The 23,740-nt window shown below is 33.6% G+C and overlaps 3 protein-coding genes across 5 annotated transcripts in view; all 3 read left to right on the top strand.

Moving 5' to 3' along the window:
* The window catches only part of LOC126965421 (zinc finger protein 271-like), a 142,246-nt gene that overhangs the window by 27,875 nt on the left and 90,631 nt on the right, over positions 1-23,740 (top strand). The window lies entirely within an intron of this gene.
* Positions 1-23,740, top strand: part of LOC126965418 (zinc finger protein 239-like) — a 60,378-nt gene that overhangs the window by 21,522 nt on the left and 15,116 nt on the right. The gene's annotated exons all lie outside the window — the stretch shown is intronic.
* LOC126965422 (zinc finger protein 708-like) lies at positions 8,231-9,406 on the top strand. Its single transcript, XM_050809030.1, has one exon. It carries the CDS (start codon positions 8,237-8,239, stop codon positions 9,311-9,313), a length of 1,077 nt encoding a protein of 358 aa, XP_050664987.1. The 5' UTR covers positions 8,231-8,236; the 3' UTR covers positions 9,314-9,406.

Below are 23,740 nucleotides of genomic sequence, written 5' to 3'. Positions count from 1 at the left end.
GTATTCATTATTATTATTATTTCAACCAGTGGGAGGTTTCTTAGCACAGCATGCCGGCTAGCTGGCCTTTGCAGTATCTAATTAATGCACAAGTTTTATTAAATTTCGGTTTGAAGGGCTTAGGTTAGTGAAATTACTGCGTTAATGATACTAACATATTACATTATGTCTCCAGGTGACTAGTGCAATTGGAATTTTGTGTTTTACAAGAATACTGAGCGTAACTCCATTGTAATGGGCAGGGAGGATCACTTAGATACTATTTGCAATCGTAGGTATTATATACAAAAAACAATTTTTTTGAGTCGGCTCTTGGTCCAAAAATGAAAAACGAAACACAACCATTAACTATCTACTTAGTATAATAGATACATATTATCATGCATGATAATTTCACATTAATAATAACCACTTTAAAGTAGACCTTTTCTTTCAGCATTTTTACGAAGCTTAAATAAAGTTCGCAATCTGTGTACAGATAAACACTGCACAGTGTTTTTTTATTATTTTTATATTAAATATTCTCCAATTTTGAAATATCGGTCCGTCCGGTGAAGTAGGTGAAGAACAAAGCTCGCTCGTGCGTCCCTCCTGGTTAGTCACACTGGCGTGGCCACCGTGCATACTTTAGGCCGGAACGTTTTAAGTCGTCGTCTGTCGTCTGTCGCTCCAAGTCGCTAGATGGTACCTATCGCATTACAACTGCAGTAAGCGGCAGCATGCGTCATTACTCATTTCTGTAAAATTTTGTCTGTATTCTGTAAAATCACTCGAATTTTCGAAGTATCCATCTTTAGTGTCTTGCTCAATAAAAAAACAACTAAAGATAGAGATAAAGAAAGAGTAAAATCGATCGTTGTTAATAATAATCATAGTAATAATCGAATGTTGCACATTTTTGAAAGGAAAACTACATAAGGTTCTACGTCAATTCGAAGTTTCTATCACAATTAAACGGCAATTTCATACTTTTGTATGTATTTATAGATGTTAAGGTATAAATCTATTAAAAATGAGGGGGTAGACATTAGCCTATTTTTGAAGCTTGTCAATTCAAAAATAGTACGTATTTTGGAAATACGACTCAATAATACAATATAATATTGTGTACAGTTTGTCCTTCGTGTCGAGATTATGTGTACGAATACTGCGCTATACATGGCCCGTTACTGATCATACCGGATGATAAGGTAAGTGGAAGCTATTATACCTACTCATAACGTAACTGCAGTTACTATCTCTATGTGCGACGTACTGACACCATATCAACTAGGAGATTGGTGGACTTGGGGATTGTGTATCTATTTTAATTAATAAATATTTAATTCTCGAAGTCTTGCTTCTAAGGTGTCTAGAGAATACCAGTGTTGAGATGTAAATGCTGACTACACACCATTTTAGTTCTTTAATGTCCATATTGTTATTAGTTATAAGATTACTGTAACCTTTTTGAACCAGATAAACCATTAAATTATTAATTATATCAATATTAACAGATTCAGCATTTTACAAAAAATAGAATTCAAATTCAAAGTGATTCAATAGATATAGTCGTATGTATCTACACTTTAACATTTATTTTACCTGGGGCACTAAAAAAAGTAAATAAATTATGAAGGTGTAACTGTCTACACACACTTTTTTTAATATAAGTGGAGGCAAACTGGCAAGAGTGGTGAGGCGGCCGCTCATAGACATCGGCAACACTAGGTGTCTAGAGATGAGTTGTCGGCCTTTAAGGTGGGAGTATGCTCTTTTCTTGAAGGTGGCTAAGTCGTATCGATTCGGAAAAACAGCAGCAGATAATTGATTCCACAGAGCGGCTGTGCGAGGCAAGAAATTTCGCGAAAATGCGGTAGTAGAAAACACTGTAAATAAGAAGTAATAATATTATGTATACATTGTGGCATGTGAAAATTATGCTGAAGACAAATAAATATATATAACAGGATTTTTCAGGGTTGTTGACTCACCCTAAACTGAGCACTACGCATGGACTGGCAATCGCTATTCCTTTAATGTTGCAACAGTCTATAGGCGGTGATCACTTTCAATTATTGTCCTATTCCATAAAAATCGGTATTACAAAACTTTACTAAGATAAGTTTATTACGTTCAGGTCCCTGCCGTAACAAACCTCCCCCCGATAGTACCCAGGGCAGCCCTAACCGTACCAAGAGTATTTCTGCATTTAAATGTATCCACTATTAGAGGTAAGTTTGTTAAGTTCATCGTTTTTCAAAAAGAAGATTGTAGGAAAGAAGTAGAAACATTATATATATGAATCATTGATGTACAGATAACGCCACTAGTCGTGAACACGCATTGCATTGATCGTTCTTAAGCGCACTCCACGAAAGGAATATTTCTACCAAATTGAAAGTCTGGGTCTGTATGGTTCAGGAAATAGCGTGATGAGTTAATACTTAATACATGGGTGTAAATCTCTTTTATATTATATATATAGGTATTTTTTTATTGTATTTCTTGGGTAGTAACCTAAAACGATACAATTTTAATTACCATGGAATAAAAGGCGCCGGTTTGGGAGTATTCGCTACGAGAACCCTACCACGTAATGTGCGGTTTGGACCGTACAGAGGAGTACGTAGTAAGGACGCTGCTTCAAACTACTGCTGGCAGGTGAGTCTATTAATACAAGTTAATAATTACCTTTTGGGATACCTTCATTTTCACGCTACGATAATGGTACGCTGGCTGACGTAACACTACTCCACTTTGTATTTACTGCTTTCTGCAACCAATATCCAGAATTATATTATGACACGCCACAAATTATGCTTCTATTTTTTATATTATTATGTATTATTATAATATTATTACGTATACTTATACTTACCCAATATAAATGTGAGTCCACCATAGTGGACTCTTGTTTTTATGTTCAAGCAACAAACTGAATGATAAAAAAAAATAAACAAAACTTTTTTTTTTTTTGATGTTGTATTGTGTTTTATACTGTCGGTTATATCCTCAGATCTACGACAAAAACCACAAACCCTCGCACATGGTGGACGCCGCAGACGGGAACAACTCGAATTGGATGCGGTTCGTTAACTGCTCTAGACATTGGAGTGAACAGAACCTCATCGCGTTCCAGTACAAGGGAGAATTGTATTACTGGTAACATTTTTAGATTTTGCTTATATCATATCACGCGTCGTCTGAGATTTTAAAATTGGGTCAAAAGACTAAAGCCTGCAGGGAGATACAGGAAGCCTTAATTAAAAGACAAACAGAACTCAATTATAAAAAGGCAAAGTTATGAAAGAAGAACTAAGCAAATTATACAAAGAAAAAAAAAATTATATAATAATCTTATAAATCAAATAATAAAGAAGATAATACATGTACAAAGAAAGCATTTAATGGACTTAATCATCATTAACTATGATCTACAAACTAGAACGTAAACATAACATCACAAATAGAGACGCAATTATAAAGAACAAACAACCAACCTACTTAATAAAAAAAACGTTAAAGAAAAAGGAAATAAACTATCTTGCAATCCACCAAGTACCTGATACTGAAGTATGATCTAAAAGTTTACAAGCATATAAAGAAAATAAAGGCGGAAAAAGGTCGAAATCCTGAGGCAACAACTAATCAAAGCATAAAATGAGACGCATCTGTTCTTACGTTACATGAGACAACTGTTTAATATTATAGTACAAAACAGGGAATCCACTAGACATAGGAAAATTCAGAGCGATAAGTCTAATTCAAATTCAAATTTAAATATTTTTACTCAAACTAGGATTTAAAATCACTTATTGAACGTCAAAAACTACCCATTCAAAAGAGACTCCCTCAGACCCGAGAAGAATGGGCGCAAGAAAGTGTGAGGGCTTTTTTTTTAATATAAAATATGGATTACAATGTGTTGTCGTACAATAAACATTTATAATTAAAGAGCCTGAGGGTGTTCGCTTTATTCCCAGTCCGTGGTGTCATTAAGAAAATCGTTTATGCTATAATAACCTTTCCCGCACAAACGTTTTTAACAATTCTTTTAAATTTCGTAACAAATTTGTTTTGTACATTTTCTGGGATCATATTGTAGAAGCATATACATCGCCCAACAAAAGACTTACTAACTCGACCCAACCGAGTAGTAGGCATAACAAGTTTATGTTTGTTCCTCGTGTTACAGTTTCTTGAAAATTCCTCAATGTGCTTATGTACATACAGAACATTATCAAAAATGTATTGAGAAGCAACAGTCAAAATGTTTATTTCTTTAAATTTTTCTCTCAATGATTCTTTAGGACCTAGGTTATAAATCGCGCGAATAGCCCTCTTCTGCAGCACAAAGATAGTATTAATATCGGCCGCACTGCCCCATAACAATATACCATAGGACATAACACTATGAAAATAACTAAAGTACACTAATCTCGCCATATAGTATATCTGTTATGTCAGTTAACCGTCTAATTTTCTTTACCGCATATGCCGCAGAACTAAGACTATTCGCCAATCCTTCATTATGGGGGCCCCACTGCAATTTGGAATCAAGAGTAATGCCAAGAAATACAGCAGATTCCACTGGTTTTACCACCTCTCCATTTAATAAAATATTCGCATCTACATTTTTGACATTTGGCGCAGTGAATTTAATATATTTGGTTTTATGACTATTTAACAATAAGTTATTGGCGCTAAACCAGTACACGATGTCAGATAGGGCATTGTTTACTTCGTCATATAAAACTTGGCTTCGTTTCACTTTGAATATAAGTGAAGTGTCATCCGCAAACAATACCACCTTGCGTATTTTTTCTACAAGGTTAGGTAGATCATTTATATAATTTAGGAAGAGGAAGGGTCCAAGAAAACACCCTTGTGGTACCCCCATACCGAGAGGAGTCCCAGGAGATCTCCTGCCATTCACCTCGAGCCTCTGAATCCTATTATTTAAATATGAGATCAGAAGATCGAGTGCAGATCCTCTTATACCATAGTGACATAGCTTCCTGACCAGCGTTAATGTTGAACACAATCAAAAGCCTTAGATAAATCACAGAAGATACCAAGTGCATTCTGTGATTCCTCCCAGGCCTCAAAAAGATTCCTGATGAGTTCAACACCTGCATCCGTAGTCGAGCGTCCCCTAGTAAAGCCAAATTGTTTTATATGAAGTAACTTATAAGTGTTAAAGTGAGTAAGCATTTGGCTTAAAATATTTTTTTCAAATATTTTACTAAGGGTCGGCAACACTGAAACAGAGCGATAGTTATTCGGGTCAGAAGTGAGTCCCGATTTAAATATTGGTTTAATTTTACTATTCTTCAGAAGGCGCCATGTTCAATACAGCTATTAAAAACTAGTGCTAGATATGGTGCTATGACGTCAATAACAGAACTTATTATTTTTACAGATATGCCCCATATATCAGCAATTTTTTCAATTCTAAGGATCTGAAAGTTTTGATTATTTCTGCTGGGCTAACAACACTGAATTTGAAATTTTGTTTACATTCCTTAACATTTTCCAAAAGAAGTGACTCGGCTACACTGGTGGAGGAGACAAGGGTGCTTGAGATGGAAACTGGAATGTCAGATAAAAAATTCTCAAAAGCAAAAGCTACTTCCTGCTCAGAATGGATTTTTGAATTGTTTATTATTAGATTATTATTGTTAATAACTTTCCAAGTAATTTTTATTTTATTTGAAGCATTTTTAATTATTTCTCTAATATGCATTGACTAAGCAAAGACTTGTCAACCCTCTGAGTAACGGCACGGCACCACAGGATACGAAGTGCCGTTTTTTATTCCTTAATTTATGACTACTTTCATTATAAATAGTTTATTTGAAGCTCGTTAAATATTTCAGCACAATCAGAACTATTCCCCGCAATACGGAGCTGATGGTGTACTACGGAAGTGAGTTCGCACATCGCCTGCACGTCGATATCGGTCGATATAACTCTCCTGTAGACGAATTTGGTAATTAAATCGTACTTTCGTTCATTTATACGTACTTTCGGTCTTTTGTTCATCAAACTACCTTATGTCTGAAAACGTATTATAACCGAATACAGTTATGAAAACTTTATAAATGGATAAATATGAGATACTTATTCCTAATGTATGTAAATACTTATTAATTTTAATACATTTCTTTGATATTATCTATAAGTTCCTTACTCCTACGGATGGATAAGATCTTTGAGGGAGACCTTTCTCCAGCAGTGGACGACAGCACTACACGAAAGTTAGGTTATGTTAATGGATCAATTTATACAGGACCTCACGACTAATAATAATAAAAATAAATCCACAACGATGCATGATCTGCTAGTTACTCATAGCGAATGAACAGCATAGCCAACTTAAAACAACGACGCTATTCGGTACCTACCTACTTATAAATAATATTAAAAATAATATACCCTTAAAAATGGCAAAGTAAAATTAAATAAATGAAAGTGAAAGCATGCTTCGTCAGTTTCCGTGACGCAGTCCAAACAAAAATCTCCGAAAATATGAAATACGCAATAGCAAATATTCACTTAAATATAAACTATAAAAACAGAGCGAATCACAATTAGAATCGTCAACTGGCTGTATGGGCTCGAACAATTTGCCTGTCCTAATATTGGACGAAAGAACCAAAAAAAAAGATCCGCAAACTTGACTTTTGTCCTGTCCTATGGCTGTTTTACGCCTTTAATTATTTTTGTTACACATGTTTACGTGAAATTATTTTTTTGTATGAATAAACATGAAATCGATTTATTTTTTACTACTTTAATAACTGTTACCTATACTGATATAAAATAATTAATTATTTAAATTGAAAATACCCCATTTTTAAGGGTGTCTCACGACAGGTGGCATTCAGAAAAACATAAAAAATTGTTGTGTTCTTAAGGAGCGCTGTACTTTTTTTTTAAAGCAAGTATTAATCTGATCTCATTGCATTGATTTTTAGTACTTTTTCGATACTGCATTTGCGTGATGACATTTTAATGTAAAAGATATTAGAGTCGCAATGCCAAAACGTAACTCAGTAGAAAAAAACATTATTAAAACAAAAGCAATTATATTCTAACTCAGTAGAACATTAAGATACTTAAGCTGAGACAAATATTTATAACATTTAGCACTAATCATTTTGCTTTTAATGAGAACTTATACTACTTTCACTTAACTAAGATTACAAGAAAACCCATAAATATCAATTAGCAGTCAATAATTCTTTTTCATCAAATATTGATTTTGGCACATACGCAATATCACAAAAATTTAATTGTCTTTGGTACACAAATATAAATAAACGACCACATTGCATGCAATGACATGAATTAAAGTCTTACCAAAGACTAACTTATTGCCTCTTCATCCATTGTATCTTATAAATTGCACGATTCAATAAAATAAATAAATATTTAAATTTTTTTATTTAGCAACTGTGAATTTTATATTTTTTAAAGTTTTTGGCTTATTATAAAACAAAGAATTGTGTACGCTAAAATTTTCTGTAACAGCTGGACCCAAAAATGGTTAGTCCCTTTACTACTTCTAACCCAAATTCGTTGCCCGAATCGACGTGAAGCGAATACATTGTGTACGGGTCGATCGTTTGGCATGGTATAGAGACTTCACATTGTGTTTGTATAATGTAAAGTGATAGCGCTGCTTGTTACTACATGGTTACCTTCAAAATAGCGCTTACACATTCTTAAAAAAACTGTAACTGATTCTTATCCAAATATTATTTACAAATAACTCACTAAGTAGCGCATCCAAAGTAATATACGTACCATAGGTGACAATAAGCGAGAAATATTCAATATAATTTTGTACTTTACAGTTATACGACTAGCAGCTAGCTATGAACACTACGATAAAATGTACGCAGAATTGACCAATCCAAGTAATAATAGTGGAACTCTATTGCTTCCGAGTGGAACTCCGAAGCAATCGGTTGATTTGACGGAAAAAAAGAAAATTATCCCAGTTAAAAAGTCGAATTCAAGCAATGTTAATGGACCAACGCACAATCAAACTATTGTTTCGAAGAGAACTAATAAAATACATTCAGATACAAAGTTTTACGTCAGTATCGTCAGTCAAACAACCAATCAATCTGATAAATTGAAAGAACATAACACATTATATAGAGATAAAAAGTCTCAATCAGATAATATTACTAGAACAACGCCAAACGAACCTGATGCTTCAAAGGTACATAACACATGTGAAATGACTGAATCCAGTTATGTTGGCGGAACAATGTCCAATCAATGTAGTTATGTAAAGCAAGGTACAGGTCAACATAATGGTGAAAAACCATACTCTCGTGATGAGTGTGGTCAGAGTATCACTGCATCTGGTCATTTGACGAACCACAAAAGAATACACACCTGCGATAAACCGTACCCATGCAATATATGTGGTAAGAGTTTCAATAAATCTAGTAATTTGAAGAGACATAGTAGAATACATACCGGTGATAAACCGTACCCATGCAATATATGTGGTAAGAGTTTCAATAAATCTAGTAATTTGAAGAGACATAGTAGAATACATACCGGTGATAAACCGTACCCATGCAATGTGTGTGGTAAGAGTTTCAGTGAATCTGGTCATTTGAAGAGACATAGTAGAATACATACCGGTGATAAACCTTACCCGTGCAATGTGTGTGGTAAGAGTTTCAGTTTATCTGGTCATTTGAAGACACATCGTAGAATACATACCGGTGAAAAACCTTACCTTTGCAATGTATGTGGTAAGAGTTTCAGTGAAACTGGTACATTGAAGAGACATAGTAGAATACATACCGGTGACAAACCTTACCCGTGCAATGTGTGTGGTAAGAGTTTCAATAAATCTAGTAATTTGAAGAGACATAGTAGAATACATACCGGTGATAAACCGTACCCATGCAATATATGTGGTAAGAGTTTCAATAAATCTAGTAATTTGAAGAGACATAGTAGAATACATACCGGTGATAAACCGTACCCATGCAATGTGTGTGGTAAGAGTTTCAGTGAATCTGGTCATTTGAAGAGACATAGTAGAATACATACCGGTGATAAACCTTACCCGTGCAATGTGTGTGGTAAGAGTTTCAGTTTATCTGGTCATTTGAAGACACATCGTAGAATACATACCGGTGAAAAACCTTACCTTTGCAATGTAAGTGGTAAGAGTTTCAGTGAAACTGGTAAATTGAAGAGACATAGTAGAATACATACCGGTGATAAACCATATACATACGACATTTGTACGCTGAAATTTACTCATAAGCAATCCCTTGTTAAACATTTATAGAAACATATGTTATAATAATAACTTGTATATTTCTCTTGTGTCTCTAGTCTTGTGCCTCCTAGTTAGTTTGTAAATATGAACCGGTTTCTGTGTTTGTCTCAGCTCTAAACCATACATTCGACTACGAATTTCGTATTTGAAAACATCTGAAAGATTTTATTAATTTTTTGGTATATTTGTTGCATTAATTGAACTTTTCAAGGACAGTAAAAACTAGGTTAAGTTCATGAAGGAGAAAGTTTTAATATTTCAATATTACAATTAAAACCCTTTTTAACCGACTTCAAAAAGGACGAGGTTATCAATTCAATCGATATTTTTTTTTATGTATGTACACCGATTACTCTGAGATTTATGATTCGATTTAGGTAATCCTTTTATTCCCTTAAAAAAATTACATAGTTTGTCCCAGTAGTTTTCATTTTAAGAAAATTTATATGAAAATTATCGTCTACCTGAATTACATCATTGTTTTCTGTGTACGGCTTTATTGTAGTTTTCATTTAGGTTGATTATATATTATTATCAACTGACACTAAAACGTAAAATATAAAAAAAACTACGTTTAATAAAACCGCCTCCAAAAACTGTAAAGTATAAAATAACTTAAAAATTGCATTTAATACATACACCTCTTATGCAAACCTTTACCTTAAATATTAAGAAAACACTATTATTTGTATGTACTACCTATTGATAGGTTTTAAGGCGGTGCCAAGCCAAATGTAATAAGAAACCTACACTCTTGACTTTGAGCGGGATAGCTTCGTCTAGAATAAAACAATCCAGGTGGACAGACACGCGTGGCCAGACAACCTAAATAATTACAGTAAGTAAGCTGTTTATAATATTAAGTTTTATTTTTGTTTAGGGCTTAGCACTGACTTAAAACCTATCAATAGGTATAACATACAAATAATAGCATTTTCTTAATATTAAAAGTAAAGGTTTGCATAAGAGGTGTATAAAATAAAATTTTTAGTTATTTTATACTTTTCAGTTTTTGAAATCGTTTTTTTTAAACGTAGTTTTTTTTTGTGTTTTCAGATGATGTATCAGATTCTGGTATAACTAATAAACTAGATAATAAGCTGCGCTTACAATAATTTAAATCGTTTAAATTAATATCGTTTGCTCAGCCAATGACGCTTACGTTATTATTATATTATATATAAACGTATTGCCAAATAATTTAATTACCCCGCGCCCAATCATTGTATGAATTGGCATGTGTATTGAAATGTTATTGACTGAATTATTTGTATATATAGGTATGTATTTCTCAGTCAAAACTATAGATTCCGGATAACTTATCACCAACATTACACCATCTTATTATATATTTCTTTTGTGCGTCTGTTGTAACTGAGCTCCTTCTAAACGGCTGGACCGATTGTTAGGAATCGTTCTGTGTGTCTTCTGGTGGATTCGAGAATGGTTTAGACTCACATTTGAACTAGCTCTTAAACGGCTGGACCGATTTTTCAAATTTAAGACGTGTGTACAGGACAATATCTGTCGGGTCCACTAGAACTATATATTCTCCGAAACACCCTTCATCTTATGGTAGTTGTATAGCTAAATTATAGTTAGTTAGAACCCAAAGTATTTTAATTACAAAATTATTAGATAATGAGTTAAATGCGTACAAACAAACTCCATTTGTATTAAGTATGATTTTAGTAAGGTACTTACATATTAGGTCCACCTAGGTTAACCAATTAACACTCAAAAATATGTAAAATTTTCGACTTTTTGCATTGCGTGACACATCTCAATGTTTGTACCGGCTTTAAGTTTCATCAAATTTTATTTTTTGTCTAAAATGCGAAATCGAGTGCTGGTTTTTTTTTACTTTCTTTATTTTATGATGTTTTTGGCAATTTAAATGAAGGTATTTGATGCCCACATTTTTATTTACTTATTTTATTATTTGTGTTATTCCAATGTACCAAGAAAAAGTGATATCTTTCAAATGATTTTATATGTCATGTCATGATATGTCATATGTCATAGATTTTATTTAACTATAATTTGTGTTAATTTATTAAAAAATATACAAGGCTGATGGTGTTTTTATTCTTTGGCTATTAACCAGGGCAGCGCCGGACCGACCGTCGTGGAAATCTTTGTGGGAGGCCTTTGTCCAGCAGTGGACGTCGTCCCGCTGATGATGATGATCCTGTGGGAGGCTCGGCAACGGCGCCTTAGCTAGTGAAATTACTGGGCAATTGAGACTGAACATCTCATGTCTTAAGGTGACGAACGCAACTGTAGTAATGCTCAGAATTTTCGGGTTTTCAAGAATCCTGAGCGGCAATGCATTGTAATGTGTAGGGCGCAATTACCATCAGCGTCAACAACCTGCCCATCTCGTCACTTATTTTCATAAAAAAATGTTTCATAAATATCTTACAATGGAGAAACCTTAAAAATTTTAATTTGCATATTCTTATTTATATTTTTATACAAAATAGGAATTTAAAATTTTACATAATCGAGGGATTATGTAAAATTTTAAATTCTTATAGCGAAGCCGATATTGATATATTTGCTGATTCCTTAGCCAAATTCCGCAAGACCATTTGCAGCATCATTGGTAATTTTTAATAATGTTATAATTGGAAAATTGATGTAACTGTGTATAACTCATTTATTAATTTAAAAAAAAATATTTAATTTGTTACTTATTGTATATAATACCTAAAATTAATTACTTCTGTGCATGCTGTGATTATTTGTAAGTAATCACTACATTTAGTTCCTAGTTTTTAGTTCTTCTTTTTATATTTGTGTGTATTATTGTAAGTGATTGTTAATAAACCTAATAAATAAATAAAAAAAAAAATAAAATGAAAAATAATGATGACTCACGAAATGGGGCGAAGTGAGGCAACCACCCATGGACATCCGAAACTGTTGGTTTCAGGAATGCGTTGCCGGCCTTTAGGTGTTAAGCAAGATATTGTACTTTATCAGCAAATTTATCTAGCGACTGTCGTATGTCGAAAAATGATGTCACAGAAAAATATAACTTAAATACCGTCAGCATTAAAAATTACTTTGAAAACATTTTGTATAATACTATTTTTTATTATTTAAAAGCATTTTTTTAATTTTATTATTCATTAGAGCTATAAAAAAATTATTTTACTGGCATTATTGGCACAGTACCTATAAGAATAATAAATAGAAAAAGTTAGTTTTGGTTGTCAAAGTGTCAAGATTTAACATTGAAGCTCTAATAGTTTTAAATAGTAAAAAGTGGTTAAAAGTACTTTTAAACCTGTGATTTATGTTAAAACAAGTAGTGCAAGTGCCAATCCAATGAATTGCTATTAAATTCACTAGTTTTAACAAGAGAAACTTCATTCAAACCACGGTAAAAAATCACTATTATCCAATTTTCTAGATTATTATTCATGAATCATCAATAATAACCAACCGCTGCTGTCAGCTAGCATTGACATTTACTAGCAAGCACTTGACAGCGGGGTGAGCTGCCAACTGCCAACGAGTATACGAATATCGCCATAGACAAAAAGCAGTATAATAATATTACGTTCCGTTTTAAGCATACAACATACAACGTAATTAACTTTACCACTAGAAACAAGTTATCGTTATGGATCTCAATTTACAACAATTATTTCTGAAGATAAAACTCGAAATGGAGAACCAAACGAAAGAAATTACAACTAAATTAACGGAAAAAATTGACGAAAAGCTTCAGCCAATCATCGAAGAAAATAAAAACTTAAAGATTGAAATAAATAATTTGGAAAAGAAAGTAGCTTGGTTAGAGAAGGATAGAAAGAAAAACAATATTGTTATATTTGGAATGGAAGAGAGCGAGAAGTCCAACAAACAATTAATTACGAAGGTCATAGATGAAATAAAAAAGTTAGAGATAGAATTAAGTGTACAAGAGATAAATTCTGCGCATCGAGTTGGAAAGACAACAGCTGATAGTAAAAAAGCTCGGCCGATCGTAATAACGCTTGCAAATACATGGAAGAAAATTGAAATTTTAAAAAACAAAAAGAAATCAAAAAATATTTATATAACAGAAGACTTCTCGAAAGAGGTGTTAGAGAAAAGGCGCTCGTTACAAGCTCAATTGCTAGAAGAGAGGAAAAGAGGGAATTTTGCTTACATCAAATACGATAAACTAATAATAAAGAACAATAAGAGTCATGAGAAACGAAAGCGTACCCCATCTACGCCATATAGCTCTAATGCTTCTTCACAAAGTCCAAATGTAACAGAGTCTGTAAACAACACACCAACATCAAAATTTAGTAGAGTCAATGCTTTCGATATAATGCGGGCTCGCTCTAATTCTTTTAACCAAGGCACGGACCAAAACAAGTAGCAATCCCCTTTACTCGGCAACCGAACTGTTACAGACAACATTAAGAATAACTACGAAAATCTTCCTCCAAGCCGATTGGTCATCGTGGAGGAAAATGACCAACACCCTCTAAATCCTAATTGTAACTTCACAGTTAACTACCCTTCTCAAAAAGACAAACATAATATATACATATCAACATTAAATGTACGATCTATTAGCTCACCAGAAAGGTTACTTGAATTTGAAAAAGCACTCAACGATATTAAATGGGACATAATAGGTTTAAGCGAAGTGCGAAGAATGGGAGAGTGTATTGAAGAATATGACAACTACCTTCTATATCATAACGGAGAAACACCAGGCCTTTACGGAGTTGGTTTTCTGTTAAAAAAATATCTGTCATCAAAAGTAGAAGAAATAATTGGTATATCCGAAAGAATAGCAATCTTAAACATTAAATTACCAACATCAGTAAAAGATGAATCATGGACAATCGTACAAGTATATGCTCCCACTGAACCTACAAATAAGAAAGAACGTTTGAAAGTTGAAGAATTTTTCGAAACATTACAATCGATCAACCATTATATGAAAAAGAACGTTATAGTTATGGGTGATTTTAATGGCAAAATAGGACAACGTAAGCCCGGCGAAGAGCACATAATAGGCAATTCCAGTTATGGTATACGCAGTAAAAATGGTAATAAAATTATCAGTTATGCCTTACAAAATAAACTAACAATTCTCAACAGTCAATACAAAAGAAAACCTAATAAAAAATGGACCTGGGTGTCACCTAATGGAAATTATAAGAACGAAATTGATTTTATTATGACAAATAAAGCGAGATGTTTTTCTAATACACATGTTTTGAACAATTTTAATTTTAATACTGACCATAGAATGGTAAGAGCTTCACTAAAAAAAGTACCAGCCAAAAAGTCGAGAAGAAATTATAGAAACACCAAGCCAATACCTATAACAGAGGATTACAAAAAACTACAAAATAATCTGTCCATAGCTTTAAACCAGGAAGACAAAAACTATGAGGATATAGAAGAACAATATAATTCATTAATAACTAACCTAATAAGGGAAACAGTAAAATGTAAACCAGAAGCAAAGACTCTATCAGATGAAAGTGAGAAATTGATAGAACAAAGAAAACAGTTGATTTCAAAAAAGGATAAGGCCACTAAAACTAAAATTGCAGAATTAAGTAAAAAAATAAGATCTCAAATACGCAAAGATATAACTCAGAAAAGAAATAAAACTATACAAGATCACATTACCAAAACTGGAGGAGTAAGAAAAGCACTAAAAAAACTGATGAACAAAAAGGATTGGATGATTAATCTCAAGAATAAAACAAATAGAATAACTAGGAATAGGGAAGAAATAATAAGAACTGCAGCCGAGTTCTATCGTGATCTGTACAAAAGTTCTAAAAATTATCGAAACTTAGCGGAAAATGTAAAAGACAATGAATATGATGTTATTACAGACAAAGATCCTCTACCGGAGATCCTTCTTAGTGAAACTGTTTCAGCTATCAAATCACAGAAAAACGACAAAGCACCAGGACCTGACCAAATATCAAATGAGATGCTCAAAGCCACCTTACCTATAATAGCACCTAAGCTCACTGTACTATTTAATCAAATCCTGAAAACTGAAAGCATTCCGGCAGACTGGACTAAATCAACTATAGTATTAATTTATAAAAAAGGTGACAAAAACGATATTGGAAACTATAGACCGATAAGTTTGATGGCAAACATATATAAAATTTTCTCCAAGATATTACTATCAAGAATCTCTAAGGTATTAGACGAGAACCAACCCAAAGAGCAAGCAGGCTTCAGGACAAAATTCTCGACTGTAGACCATATACACACGGTAAAACAAATATTAGAAAAATTTAAAGAGTACAACTGTGTATATTATCTAGGTTTTGTCGACTACAACAAAGCTTTTGACTCGCTAGAACATGATGCAATTTGGAACTCTCTTAAAGTTCAAGGAGTTCATGGAAAAATAATAAATATTTTAAAGAATATATACTCCAAAAGTACAGCTCGAATAAAATTGGATAAGACCAGCAGCGACTTCCCAATAGAAAGAGGAGTCAGACAGGGAGATCCTATATCTCCCAAACTATTCTCAGCAGTATTAGAAATGATATTCAGAAATCTTGAATGGGAAAGTGAGGGACTTAATATAAATGGGGAAAAACTAAACCATCTACGATTTGCGGACGATATAGTACTATTTTCTGAGTCTTCAAAGAAACTAGAGCATATGCTACAACAATTGTCAGAGGAAAGTGTTAAAGTAGGCCTCACAATGAACGTAAACAAAACTAAAATAATGACAAACTCTAATAAAAAAGAAATTAAAGTAGATGGTAAAACAATTGAATATGTAGACGAATACGTTTACCTGGGGCATTTATTATCAATCAAAGACTGTATGACAAAAGAAATCGATAGAAGGGTCACGAACTCCTGGAAAAGATATTGGTCGCTCAGCGAAGTGATGAAGAACAAGCATATTCTCATTAAGGACAAAAGAAAGGTTTTTAATGCTTGCATACTACCATGTTTAACTTATGGATCACAAACATGGGCCCTAACCGAGAAAAATCTCACAACTCTAAAAACTTGCCAAAATTCTATGGAAAGAAGCGTCCTAGGTGTTAGATTGAGAGACAGAATGAAGCTGCAGGACATAAAAGAAAAAATAAAATTTAAAAATGTAAGCAAAATTATTAAACAGCAAAAATGGCGATGGACAGGCCATATGATCAGAGACAATTCTGGAAAATGGACGAAAAAAGTGACGGAGTGGTACCCCAGAAACGGAAAAAGAAAAAGAGGCAGGCAATCCAAAAGATGGGAGGACGACATCCGAAACTTGGTCGGAAGCATGTGGACTTGTCTAGCCAGAGATAGAACGAATTGGAAAAATTTAGAGGAGGCCTATGTCGAGGGACACGCAGCAAGAAAAGTTTTTAATAATTAAGTTATGCAATATATTTAAATGTAATGTAGTTGCTGCAATAAAGGCTATTTTTATTTTTATTTATTTATTACCTATAAGAATAAATCATTTACAAGACGTATAATATCACATAACTAATATTCAACAACAAAGCTTTAATTTTCTGATTTGTAATCAAAAAATAATTTAATTATTGGCAAGAAGCATTATAATTTTCGTTACACGATTATTGGCTGTTGCACATACACCGTTGCTCTTAAATGAAAATAAAAATATGTTTTGATGGGAATGTTGAGAACCTAACATTTTATTCGGGCCCTTTGAGGCTATTTAAGACTAAAGCTTTTGCCTCTATATTTTTCATTTGGAAATTAAAAACCATTTGCTACTTTCCCGCGCCATTTCTAATTATTCTTGTCTCAACACTCAATCTTCTGAGAAGTCTGAATTTGAAGAACAAGGGAGAATTTCAAGGTATGTATTCAGTTACTTATTACAATAGTTATGGAGTTAATAGCAAAGTAATAATATTTAATTGAAACTTAATATAAGCATACAGTTTATTAAGAAAGAAACGACATTCTTATATCATTATAGTATTTGACCAAAGGTACTTTGATGATTCAAATGACTACAGACTTTTCTCTTTGTGTTCATTAAAAAATGATAACTATAATATTATGATAGACACATAATGTCCTAAGCTCCACTAACTTACAGTGTCCTTGAGTGTAGCTTTTCGCCTTACAACACCTAATGGCGGAAAATGTGAATATGTTTACCAACAGTTAATATTTATATTATTACAACGACTGATACGTAAATTCACTAATTGACTTCGCTTATTATCATGTATTTTACAGATGAAAAGATTTAACTTGCGTAAGAAACAAAGAATTAGTTACTACGAACCGGACGAGCTGCCCTTCGACGACTATGTTTGTAAGTCACAGAAGATATTTTATAAACCGCATTGAAGATTGTTTAGTTTTTATATCAGCCATCAAATGACGAGCGTGGGACTCACTTTATGGTCACCCACCAGCCACCACCTCCAACTGATGCATCATCTTAAAAGACGTAGTATCTTAGATCAATTATACGTCTAGATAGACCGTGATAGCTGTGAAAACGTCGAAAAAAGTTAAGGTTGACAGTTTACCTCTATTTTCATTAATGCACGCCCAATAAAGTAACAACCCGGTAGGTTTTCATCGGATGTCTAGCAGCAAGAAGCTCTAGCTAGATATATAAATTATCTAGGAGTAGTATGTGTTGCCGCGTTTGAAACAAATTCGTAAGTATTCATTATTATTATTATTTCAACCAGTAGGTTTCTGTGCACAGCATGCAGGCTAGCTGCCCTTTGCAGTATCTAATTAATGTACAAGTATTATTTAGTTTCCGTTTGATAATGATATTAACATATAATGTCGCCAGGTGACTAGTGCAATTGGAATTTGGTGTTTTTCAAGAATCCTGAGCGTTACTTCATTGTAATGGGCAGGGAGTAGCACTTACTATTAGCAATTGTAGGTATTATAATTATTTACAATAACTTTTTTAGAGTCAGCTCTTGGTCCAAAACCGAAAAACGAAACACAACCATTACATACTTAGTATAATAGATACATATCATGAATAATAATTGCACAATAATAATAACCACTTTAAAGTAGACCTCATCTTTCAGCATCTTTACGAAGCTTAAAGAAAGTTCGCAATCTGTGTACAGATAAACACTGCACTGTATTTTTTTATTATTTTTATATAAAATATTCTCAAATTTTTAAATATCGGTCCATTCGGTGAAGTAGGTGAAGAACAAAGCTCGCGCGTGCGTCACAGCTCGCTCGTGAACACTCGTGAGTCCCTACTGGTTAGTCACGCTGGCGTAGCCACCGTGTATACTTATGTTATCGATACCAACACGGGGAGTGAGACGAGCATGCTATTATGTTAACGTCTTGCTTGTCTCGTCATATTTTCTCAAAATAAATACGACACCTTTGGTACACACGGTTTGGTCATGTGAAGATTGATGGATGAAAGTGTAAAGTGTTGAGAATGTGTGTAAAGTGGTGTAATATTACACGGTCAGGTCGAGGATGTACTGACACAATCCCAGGCGGCAGGCCAGTGTACATAGAACAAGAGAGTTTGTATGAGAGGATTGATGAAAGGAACAAGACAGGGTTTCTAGTACTGTTAAACCTAAGTTTGTTGAAAACTAAGTTAGATTCAATTATGTTGTTCTTTCCACTACCGCTAGATGCCGCTAGCCTACCGCTAGCAGGTGCTAACATTGTTTTGCGTGATTTTGTATAGCAAACTGTTTGAGCGTTGATTAGGGAGATGCAGTCCTTAATAGTGCAGTTTATTTTCAAAGTGTGTGTGTGAGTATACGGTCAACGTTGGAACTTCGTCGTCGGATCTTCAACAGTGAGTACCAGTGATGTCATATCTACCAACTTTTTGGTAGATCTACCCATTTTCACCTCAGTCTACCTATCTACCACCCTAGACCTAAAAACTACCTATTTTGTAATTAGTTTGACCATATCACCACTTTAAATTATTTTTATATCGACAAGTGACGATTCGATGTGCTGCGTGAGCCATGCGACGATGCGTCAAGCATACATAGACTCCAGGCCATAAACCACAAAAAAAAACATCAGCAACAGTTCGCCGTTCGGGCCATTTCGCGCTCATAAGTCATAGCCATTATTATACTGTTCTGTCATCTGTGGCTCATTCCCGGTTGGTTAGTTGCGGAATCAATGGTGAATCTTTGTTTTTTGTGAGATTATTAAGAAACATGACATTACATTTCACAGAAAAAAATGTGGATCCTACACCTGAAGAATTCTGGAAGCATGTTTCATCCATTAAAAAAGGAGACCAGTCTCCAATGTTTCCCCTGCTATGCGAATTCGTGAGAAAATTACTCGCACTTCCACATAGTAGCGCCAACGTTGAGAGATTGTTTTTTGCAATTAATAATATGAAAACCTTCCAGAGAAATAGAATTTGCACTGAGACTCTAGAGGGATTGTTGCGTACTAAAAGATTTATAGCAAACAACGGGCAGCCTAGCACAGAACACTTACAATTTTTCAATAAAAGTACGTATAATTTTCAAAAATAAACATTTTAAGAACAGTTCATGCATTTTTAATCTTAAATTTTTTTTTAAATTGAGGTGGTAGATCTACCAATTTTGCATTTTACATTCTACCAACTTCTACCAACATTTGGCACATAATCTACTAATTTTCTAAAATTCGGGTTGGCAACACTGGTGAGTACTAGTGAACTAAGACAAAAGTGAAGTGAATAAACTAATGACTTAGAACAATTATTATTGCAAATACTGGACATTGCATAAAATAGTTACTAAATTTCGTAAATTTGGACTTAGAAAATTTCGATTCAGTTTTAACTTAGAAAAATTTGGTTCAATTTTAACATCAAAAAAATTTGGACTTAGAAAATTTTGATTCAGTTTTAACTTAGACAATTTTAATTGGATCGAACTTTGAATTTAAAATTATTTAAAAGTTTTAATAAGACAAAATGAGTGATACATTGTTGGAAGAGCAAGGAATTTCGAGCAAACAAATACAAAGTTCCGTTTCTAATTTTAAAAAGACACCAAAAGAGAGATTTTCGTGGATATATATACAAACAAAATTAGATTTATTAGAAAAGAATTTTGCTAAGTTCTATGAAAATCATATACAAATATTACGGTACGGAGATAATGATGAATATATGGATTCTTATTTCGAAGTTGAGGATCTTTACTTAAGCACGAAAGAACTTATGAAAAGTAAACAAAAAGAATATAAATCATACAAAGATACTCCCGAAAGGTCACAATTACAATCACAAACGCTAGTCACACCTGATACGCCAAGAATTAGACTACCTCCAATTAATTTACCTATTTTTTCTGGGAATTATAATGAATGGCAAAGTTTTAGAGATTTGTTTATATCACTTATTGACAATGAAAATACCTTAACTGACATACAAAAACATCATTATTTGAGATCTAGTTTAAAAGGAGAAGCAGAACAATTATTACGTCATTTTGATATAACTGCAGCAAATTATCAGAAAGCATGGAAAACGCTTGCTAGTCGATATAGCAACAAGAGAATCATTGTTAATTCTATTTTAAATAAATTTCTTTGCCAGAAAAAACATAATTTTGAGTGTTCAAGAAGTTTAAAGGATTTATTGGATACTACAAATGAATGCGTTAGTAGTCTCAATAATTTAGAAATAAATACCGAAACTTGGGATCCTTTTATTGTTCACATTGTGGTGTCAAAACTTGACTCAGAGACTAGAAAAGTTTGGGAACATTCTATTGGTTCTTCAAACAACCTACCCACATACAAAGAATTCGCCTCATTTTTGGAAGGACGATTTAGAGCATTAGAAATGATTCAGATAAATCACAAAACCGAAAAAAAAGAATCATTATCATCTCACAACACACAGAAAACTAAGAATGTTAAGACATTCACTGTCGAAACAAACACAAAATGCACGTACTGCACTAACAACCACTACATTTGTCACTGCACAGAATTTACACAATTGAATGTAGAACAGCGCAGAGAATTTGCTAAGAACAATGGCATATGTTTTAACTGTTTGGTCAAGGGACACTCGATCAAGAATTGTAGACAGAGAACTTCGTGTAAAACTTGCAAATTCACACTGCATCAGTAGAACTTGAATCACCACAAACCACTAGTATGAACGCTACAATAAGCGGTAGACAAGTTCTTCTAGCAACAGCTCAAGTTCGAATTTTTGATAAAAATGGAAGTCTAATTACGCTAAGAGCACTCGTTGACCAAGGCTCACAAGATACATTCATAACAGAGTCAGCTGTTCAACTTCTGAGCTTAAAGAAGATATCACTTGAAGCTGATGTCACAGAAATAGGAAATACTGCGCAAAAATCAAAGAAAATTGTTAAATTTAATATTCACTCACCACTTGATTCCATACCTATTATGCACGTTACTGCTCACGTTATGAAGAAACTCACTTCGCTGTTGCCTACGAAAGCAATAAATATTACACAAATACCCGGCCTTACTTCTCTCAATTTATCAGACCCTCGCCTTCATGAACCGGGTCCTATCGATCTATTACTCGGCGCAGAAGTATATGCCTTTATTTTACTTGAAGGTTTAAAAAAATTTGAATCTCTTACGCTCAAAATTCACGTTTAGGATGGTTAGTGTCAGGCACAACCAAGACAAAAACTGATCCATCCCCAAATACGATTACAGTTAACGAGGAGAGAGAGGAAATTTTGGGAGATCGAAGAGGACTCAAAACAAGAAAAACCTTTAACGTTGTTAGATAAATATTGCGAGGAGCACTTTAAAGAAACACATAGTAGAAATGGAGAAGGTCGATATATAGTTCGACTACCCTTTAAAGAAGGTTATGAAGAAAGATTAGGAAATTCTTGTGAAATTGCAAAACAAAGATTGTTTCACATAGAGAAGAAATTTGCTAAGCAACCCACATTTCAAAAGGAGTACAAAAACTTTATGGATCAGTATCAATCACTTCATCACATGGAAGATATAAATCTTAGTGAAAACATAACACATCAGAAAGTATATTATCTACCTCATCATGCCGTCATTCGTGAATCTAGCAGTACAACAAAACTCCGAACAGTTTTTGATGGATCGGCTAAACTAATAAGCGGAACATCTTTGAATGATGAGTTGTTAGTAGGACCGCCACTTCAACAAGATTTAAGAAATGTTATACTACGATGGCGAACAAATAAAATAGCGCTGATTGCCGACGTAAAACAAATGTATCGGCAAATATTAGTTTCTCGAAAGGATATTGATTATCAGCGCATTCTTTGGCGATACTCCCCTACAACAGCTATACAAGAAAAACGTTTACTTACAGTTACTTATGGTACTTCATGTGCACCTTTCCTTGCTATTCGTACTCTGAAACAACTTGCACAAGATGAACGTGCTGATTTTCCTGATTTAGTTGAAATTATTGACAAACACTTTTATATCGATGACCTGTTGTCGGGTGCCAATAGCAAAGAACAAGCTTTAGAATTAAAAAAAAGAATAACGAGACTTATGTCTAAGGGTAAGTTCGAAATGCACAAATGGGCATCAAACAGTCCTGAGGTTTTGTCAGACATTTCAGATTTACATAAAGCTAAAACTACTAGTATTGATATAACAATGGATGGTACAATTATTAGGAGTTAAATGGGATTCTAATCATGATGTATTTGAATTAAATATTAAAATATCTGCACAAAATTTACCTTTCACCAAAACCACAGTTCTGTCTGATATAGCTCGAGCTTTTGATCCATTAGGGTTTTTATGTCCTATTATTGTAACAGCAAAAATATTTTTGCAAAAACTATGGGTCACTGGTATTAGTTGGACTGATGAACTTCCATCTGATCTAGCCGCAGAATGGTCAAATTATAAAGATCAATTATTGAGTATGAATACAATTCACGTAGATCGCTGGATTAAAACTCAGTTTGATGATTATGAGCGGATTGAAGTACATGGGTTTAGCGATGCTTCTACTTTAGCTTACGCAGCTGCTGTTTATGTTAGAGTAATCACTGAATCTAAAGCGTATGTCTCACTTCTTATAGCCAAGTCTAAAGTAGCCCCCGTGAAACAAGTATCTTTACCCCGGTTAGAATTGTGCGGAAGAGTTCTTTTATCAAAGTTAGTTGAAGGAGTAAAGAAAAGCTTAAATATTAATAATAATTCCCTTTATATGTGGACAGATTCTACGATTGTTTTGTCATGGTTACGTAAACTACCAAGTTCATGGAAAACTTTTGTGGCTAACCGCACTACAGAAATTTTGAATGTTACTAGTAGTGATCAGTGGCATCACATAAAGTCTATGGATAATCCTGCCGATTTAGCAACACGTGGTGTTCATCCAAATGATTTGAAAGATTGTCATATGTGGTGGCATGGACCACGGTTTTTACATAATTCAAAATTTATTCC

Source organism: Leptidea sinapis, chromosome 7 (genome assembly GCF_905404315.1).
Source record: "Leptidea sinapis chromosome 7, ilLepSina1.1, whole genome shotgun sequence".
NCBI classification, from domain to species: domain Eukaryota; kingdom Metazoa; phylum Arthropoda; class Insecta; order Lepidoptera; family Pieridae; genus Leptidea; species Leptidea sinapis.
This window is presented reverse-complemented; position numbering and strand designations above follow the sequence as displayed.

Coding starts and splice junctions, on each gene's coding strand:
- LOC126965422 (XM_050809030.1), top strand. CDS start 8,237: ATGACTGAATCCAGTTATGTTGGCGGAACAATGTCCAATCAATGTAGT.